This window comes from Sprattus sprattus (assembly GCF_963457725.1).
Source record: "Sprattus sprattus genome assembly, chromosome: 9".
Taxonomy (NCBI): domain Eukaryota; kingdom Metazoa; phylum Chordata; class Actinopteri; order Clupeiformes; family Clupeidae; genus Sprattus; species Sprattus sprattus.
The window spans coordinates 7,966,081-7,973,934 of record NC_137928.1 but is presented as its reverse complement, the minus strand read 5'-3'; the positions used below and the strand labels follow the sequence as shown (position 1 = coordinate 7,973,934).

At 38.5% G+C, this 7,854-nt stretch overlaps 1 protein-coding gene across 1 annotated transcript; it reads left to right on the top strand.

Annotated features, from left to right (window-relative positions):
• Window positions 1-281: 281 nt before the first annotated feature.
• On the top strand, window positions 282-4,303 carry LOC308370020 (P2X purinoceptor 5-like; the record flags this gene model as incomplete). The annotated part of the gene is made up of 11 exons (XM_080844579.1): window positions 282-361; window positions 531-681; window positions 863-934; window positions 1,186-1,261; window positions 1,569-1,665; window positions 1,948-2,028; window positions 2,170-2,311; window positions 3,453-3,577; window positions 3,702-3,795; window positions 3,879-3,944; window positions 4,298-4,303. The coding sequence occupies 11 exons, from the start codon at window positions 282-284 to the stop codon at window positions 4,301-4,303; spliced, it is 990 nt and encodes a 329-aa protein (XP_080700705.1).
• Between the last annotated feature and the right edge of the window lie 3,551 nt (window positions 4,304-7,854).

The window sequence follows — 7,854 nt, the reverse complement described above, 5'->3', positions numbered from 1 at the left end:
CACGTGTTAGATAGTTGAGTTAGACGGTTTTATAAGAGTAGCACTATTTGACAAACCGATACATATTCCGTTTGTTGACTTCTGTCAGGAGTGCCAATTTCAGCTGCATGGTGGGTTTGTTGATGCCACAACCGAAAGCTATTACGTATACCAGCGCCTGCCTGAATAAAACGGGCTTATCGTCATCAAATCTGAAGTTCGAATATCCAGCGAATGTCATGTCTGGATGTAGTCCCATCGCCCGAGGATGTCAACGTTTAAGAAAAAAAGGCTTCCCCAATATGCTTAAGTATAAGAACAGTAGGAAACTTGGCATATTATATGGAGTTATTCAGCTGTGTATCATCGGATACTTAATCGGGTAAGCACACACCAGCTGTACACTTACCTGTAGATTTTGAACGGACTAACTGCTAAAGGATAACTACCGGTAACTTACTTTCTTGGTAATATTGTGGTTGTTCTTGGTCATATATGAAGTAATATTTCTCGTTGTTGATTCATACATTTGTCTTTAATCTTTTACCAAGGTGGGTTTTTGTAACGAAGAAGAGCTATCAAGCAGTAGAGGAGTCCATACAGAGCTCTGTAGTCACCAAAGTGAAAGGAGTTGTACCAATCAATTCCAGCGACACGGGATTCAGTTTGTGGGGACCGGAGGACTATGTAATTCCACCTCATGTGAGTCCAGACGTATGGCAATGATGTAGTTCTTGTGAAATGTCATTAAAGTTGGCCTGCTCTATCTTATTATTAATTGTATCTCTGGTTGGTATCACAGGTTTAGCATTTCTAGTTAGATAATAAAATAAATTACAATAACTGTTGTAGACAGATATTTTCTCAATGGTTGTCTTTGCAGGGTGGAGCTAATCTTTTCATCAAAACCAATTTCATAGAAACACCAAATCAGACATTAGACAACTGTGCTGAAGTAAGTGCCTATCTCAAAGTGTTTACAAGCAGACAGGTAGGGTGCCACACATTTTCCCATTCCCTGTATATCTCTCTGAATTCTGAATTACATTATTATTAAATTCCCCAAAAATGGTTCTGGGCCACTTTAAAAACATGGTGGCACAACATGGTGGCTTCCACGGAATATAATCTGCCCCCATGTGTTTATGAAGATGAATTAAGATTGTCCCGCAGGTTAAAATAATTTTATGATTGTTATCCTTTTAGAGTGATAGGGTTCCGGATGGTCGCTGTAGTGACGATGACGACTGCCCACCTGATGAGGCCGTTAGAGCTGGTCATGGTATGACTAAGGAAGTACCATATTATGAGAGTGCAATTAGGCTTTTCAGTCGTAATAAACAAGCGAAGTCCCCATGAAGTGCTAACAGGAAAAATGAGTGCTATACCTTTAATGAAGGTTTACATATTTGGCTGGATGTGATGGGGTGTAGTATCATTTCTTGTGCTTTTACTCAATGTCCAGCTGCTTATTGTTAATGTGATAACAGCCAACATGAAATAGCATACTATTTCTACAACAGAATCCTTGTCTGCTTTGGTGTTAGTGTCATTTTTACATTTTGAATAATGTGCTATCTATACTTCAGGAATAAAGACTGGTCGGTGCTTGAAAAAGGACATAAATGACACTGGGACCTGTGAAATATATGGCTGGTGTCCAGTTGAAACGAGTCAGAAATCCCAGTGAGACACCTTTTACTACAGCAACCATTACTTTCACTGAGGACTTATACATGATGGAAATATACATCACTGAACTTTTTTCTTTCTAAATTAAGAAATAAATGGTCTGTAGACCAATTCACAGAGAGCTTCCATCAAACAATCCTGTTTAGATAAAATGATTACTGTTTTAAACCAGACTGTTCGTCCATGTCCATGAATAGGTGAATGCCATGCTTTGTTTCAGAAACATACATGAGAGAAAAACTGTTTGTGTAAAAATCATCAACCTGTTTTTGGCAGTGTGCAGTGGCTAGGAAAAGCTGAAAACTTTACCATCTTTATCAAGAACTTCATCAGATTTCCAAGATTTAGCTTCTCAAAGTAAGTCAAACTCTGGTCAGTTCTGGGAAAGAATGGAGTAATGTGATCTTGTTGGTGGCACGATACAGTGATTCAAAGCTCCCCTTTAGAATGAGCACACATGAAGTTATGGGGCTAATTGTAAGCCTCCATTGATTCCAGATCAAACGTCCGTGAGACACAGGACAGAGGGTATTTACAAACGTGCAACTACGATGAGTTGGCTCATCCTTACTGTCCCATCTTCCGGCTGGGGGATATTATTAACAAAACTGGACACAGGTTTCAGGACATAGCTCAAGCAGTGAGTACACTATTTGTATCAGTTTGACTAGATATACTGTATGCAGTGATAAACTCCTGAATACAGGTGGGAGGTAAAGTAGACTAACATTATTGTATATGACCTGATGATGTTACTTGAAAGCAAAGCTGGAGGTTGGAGCATGCTGTCATGTCTCATGCTGGTAAATGATTGTTTAGGCTCTCTGCAATAATCAGTTTGAAGCTTTTGGAGTAGCAGGGGAAAGTTTAAAATATGCCTTTGATAAAAATATGTTCTCTCTTAACCAGTTTGAAGTTATTAAGGTCTGTGAAGTCTTAAAGTCTGCCATTATTCACCGTTAATTTTTTCAGTTAAATAAGGATAGTTAACATCGCTGAGCAAACTAAGCCATTTACTGCAACTCAGAAGGGGAACTTGACAGTTGCCGTAATCAGAATGCTATGTTGTGCACCAATCTCTGTCAATACAATATCACATTCCCTTTATTAGAAAAGTGGTGCGTTATGCCTATATATTTACGTATTAGCAAGGTAGGAAATGTGTTATAGGCTAATGCAATTCATGTCTCAAACATCCTTGAAGTTAACAACTATCCTTGCAGGCTTTTAAAAAGTTTAACCCCTTGAGAGACGTCTGGAAAGAGGTCCAACTTGAATGATATGAAACATATAATATCCATGATGTTAATACACAATAATGACATTTCTTATCATTTCCCTTCTCATATATAAGAAATGCAGCACTGCACCAGAGCATTTACCACAAATATCTCTTGTATAGCTTAAAACTCACACAAAATAGGCCACATAATATAGATATATACTCAGACAACATAGGCCACATAATATAGATACATACTCAGACAACATAGGCCACATAATATAGATACATACTCACACAACATAGGCCACATAATATAGATACATACTCACACAACATAGGCCACATAATATAGATACATACTCACACAACATAGGCCACATAATATAGCTACATACTCATACAGCTGATCAACAACATGTCACTGAAATAACATATCATTTTCCACCATGGACAATTCCAACACACCCACCAGCCACACTTGTGTGTTATATCAGAACACAACAACAGAGCAGCTCTTTTCTGTGCCACTAACCAGGACAGTTGTGTGTCCTCTCAGGGTGGGGCGATTGGGATCCTAATCAACTGGGACTGCAATCTGGACATTGGCTCGTCCCAGTGCCATCCCAAATACAGCTTCATCCGTCTGGACTTTTACAGCTCTATCACTACCTTCAATTTCAGGTAGAGCCTTTTGCCTGACTCAGGGCATTCAGTTAGCAATGTTTGTCTCCAATCAGCAGAACTGACATCAACTTGGGTCACAGTAGAAAGTAGATATTAACATTAGCGCTGATAACATCTCCAGATATGCCCGCTATTACAAGAATGCAGCTGGACAGACCTACAGGACTTTATATAAGGTGTATGGAATTCGTCTCTACATCATGGTTCACGGAAAGGTATGACATAAATACTTGTGTTTCTCTTATAAAGCAGGGAACAATGATCCAATTTGATTACACTGTTGTACTTGTTTCCAAAGGCAGGCGAATTTCGTATTATCCCCACCTTAATTAACATTGGATCAGGACTTGCTCTACTGGGTGCTGTAAGTATAAAATCATGATCAGCATTTTCAGGATGCCAGATGTAATTTGGCTGAATAACCAGTAGAGGTCAGTAGTACCAGTAGTTACAGTTTTGGACTCACTACCCTCACGGTTTAGCCCTCAAAATGCTCTCTGTACTTAGTGTGGATACTGTGATTATGCCTTACAATGATATTAACAGATGCACATCACTTATTTTCTCTAGGGGAGTTTCTTCTGTGACGGTTTGCTTTGCATCATTAAGGGTCGGTCTGACCCCTCCAGGTACTGTCCTTATTTTTAAACCACAATGTGTCACTGTCACTTGTGTATAAGTGTTAACATTGGCAACATAATGCTGTGAACATTCCAGGGTTAAGGGTTTCAAATCAGGCAGGATACTCTGGACTGTGAAAAGTGTAATTTCATTTTTCAAAATTTTCTTCATTTTGTAACAAGGAATAGAAAAAGGCAAATGCTGAGCAGTAAAAATAGCCTTTCCCTAATACAATCACATTATTGACATTGACCTGTACTTGTTGTAGCTGTGTTGTATGTCAATGGAGTGCAATTGTGCAATAAGTGAGCATATCAGAAACAATGCTTTTCCTAGGGAAGATACCAGTACACAAACTGAAACTCAAGAGGAGATTCACATGAGCTGCAACTACTCACCAGTCTGAAGCTACAGGCAGACTCCTCAAAGGACGCGGAGGCCTCAGCCTGACTAACAGGCATCAATGCAACATGGCCGCTTCACGCTTCTCAAGGACTTTGTTTTGCAGCTGCAATGTGATACTGTGGTGGAAAACTGTGCATGAAAACTCAATAATCTGTATGTAAAGACAATCAACAATTAGGGAAAGGCCAAGGAAGATTTAGTTTGACAAGTAAGATTAGTATTGTGTGATTTAATGTAGCAAGTGATTTAGTGTGACAAGTAAAATCACTACTGTTTGAGACTTGCTCAGGTTAAAGCTTTTGGTTTTGTTCTAGCAAAATAAAATAAAATGTCCTCAACGACCAAGAACCAGAGTTTTATCCAGATCTGAAAAGAAGAGTGTTTACTTTGCCACAAACCTACTAATCAGTCACGAAAATACTCCTTAATAAAGCCAAAGAGACAGAAAGCAGTTAGGCAACCGCAAAATGGCCAGTCATTATGCTGATGTATTTTCGTTTTTCACAATCTTATGTTGGAAAAATAAATGAAAATTGTGTTGTTAGTCTTTTTACGTTTGAATTAAAAGTGAAAACACAGTTGTGGCAGTCTTGGATAAGTGTGCTACAAAATAAAGCACTATGATGAGCAGTGATTCTGTAACCATTACACACTGCAGTTCCGAAACCAATCTGACAATGTTACAGAAAGTGAAAAGAAAATCCTGTAACTGTCATGAGTTGGGACATTTTTCGGTCTCTAGGGGCAGCCAAGGACTCCTTTAGCCCACATGGGCTTTGTGTTTTTTTTTGTCGTCCATGTGCTTCAGACCTGACCTCTTACCTTTTGTGATTACTTCCTGCCTTTGTTAGATTTCCCGCAATATTTCTGCATTCACCTATTTATCAGACATGTCTTGTGACTATATGTTACTTTTTGCTCCTGCCTGTGATTTTTTTCTATTCTATTTATTTAAAAAAAAAATTGTGAGGATATTCTTGGTTTTGTCTTTTGCTTGTTAGCCGTTAGCTGCTTCAGTCGTTTTCTTGAATTGTTTTGTGTTAAAATTCCCTCAAATTATTAAATTACCCTGTTTTTCCCTCGAGAAACCTTCTGTTTTTGTCTGGATCTTCAAAAAAAAAAACTGGAAAATTACCAAGAAGGACTGAAAAAAGACTGAGGCTCTGGTATGGTGGTGTCGCCCTGGTGTGTCTGCAAGAAGTCTGGAGTCAAAATGCCAAAATGTTTGCGGCGAAAGGAAATTACGTACACATTGGTTTGCATAAATAACACTTGCCTAATATGCACAGACCAAGCACTGTAGCCAGATTAACCATTGGGCAGACAAGACACGTGCCTTAGGGCCAGCCAAAAATTGGGCCATATACATTTTCGTAAATATTTTCACGGTGCGCTACTGTAACTGTACATTTGGTTGACAATAATATGAGTTTCGCCATAATTGAGCAAGTTTAGTCAGTGTTGGTATTTTAGGCCACCTTTGAATATGTAGTGTACTGCAGGTTATATTCATGTGGTATTGCCATAGAAATAAGTGGTATGCCTGTCTGGGGTAGGTAGTAGGTAGTACAAAACGCCCCTCACAATTCATAAACTTTCAAATTAGAAAATGTAATGAATGTTGAGAACTTCAACGTATATGTAGTTTGTATGTAAGTATGTATTGTGATAAAGTTTTATCAATGGGCAGAAAGTTTATTTATATTTGTCACCGGACCACGAGATTGGGGGTACGATTAAAGAAGTAAGAGGCGTTGGAAATGCCGTTAATGTAACTGCCATTCATTGACTAGTAATTACAGGTAGCCCTGGCTCATCAGGAGCGCAGAGTGGAGTGAAGGCAGAGCCAGAGTTCAAGAGGGTGAAAGTGGGGAGTGCAGCCCCTTTATAGTTCCCCCATAACATGAAGGATCATGGGAGCTGTAGTGGCAATATGAATACACAACAGATATAGAAATTGGGGGTGATCCCAAACCTGGATTAGGGTAAGGGAAGCAACTGGGATACAAACTCTGGTAACGGGGACGATAAGTAATATGGCCACATCGTCAGTTTCAATGACAGAACATTATGATATAGAGAGGGGTGAATAGGTAGGAGGAGAGGGATAGGTTGCCCGGGATGATCATTTTTTATTTTAGCTACGGTTGATGTGGTTGGATAATGGACATCTGTTATTGTGTGTGAACACATATCACCAGGCATAGCACATTAGTATTACCAGCATCGATTCATTTTGTCCAAACTGTTATGTCAGTTTTCCTTTAAAAGGTTACTACTTTTCAGAAATCCAAACATGTTAGCAAGCTACCTCTCTGGGAAGATAAGTTATTATTATCATAATAATACACAAATTATGATAAGATTATGTTTACTGTTGTGGAATATATTGCTTGTTGGTAAAAACAAAAAATACATTTAGAATTCGTCTCGCAACCCTTTCAGAAACTCCCAAATTTGAGTCGCGACCCAAGGGTTGAGAACCACTTCCTAGACCATTATTGTTAGGTTACTGCTAACGATTAGACCAAAAATCCATTGAAACACATATTAGCTAGCCAGCCTCGCTGCTAATAAGTATTACTTGAGCGTGCATATCTCACAGATATTGACAGCACATTAATTTTGAACGAGGAACAGAGAAACGCGATCAAGGCATTTCTCAATCGAAAAGATGTTTTTGCTGTCCTTCCTACGGCATCCAGTAAAAGTTTAATGTATCAGATGGTCATACTACATTGCTCTGATTGGTTCAAGGTATCCAATTGAGCGAAGAGGCATTTCTTTCCTGGTTCGTTGAAACACGCCCCATAATCACAGCTCAATGGAGCAGTATCAGACTCATATTCTGACTAGAATTATGAGTATGACATCCTCAGGCTCATTCACACTGGTTATTTTGAGAATAAATGTTGTAGGTAATCAAAAGGAGCTATCAATTGGGATGCCCAAACATATGTTTGGGATATCCAAAAAAGGACAACAAAAACAAGTGATGTTAATACTTGCCAAATATGTGGAGAACGCTATTCATTTATTTATTCATATTTATTTCCAGTGCAGAATAGGCCTAAGATTTTATGATTCTTATTATGTTAAAATCAGTTCAAAGTTCCACATGTTTGTACACAAATGTAAATATTTAACCATATAATAAAACCATATAAATACCGTGTAATAAAAATATTTTTTTTATGGGGGGGGCTGCTGAATCGAAAGTTCAAAATATATTTAAGCAATAGGCTATA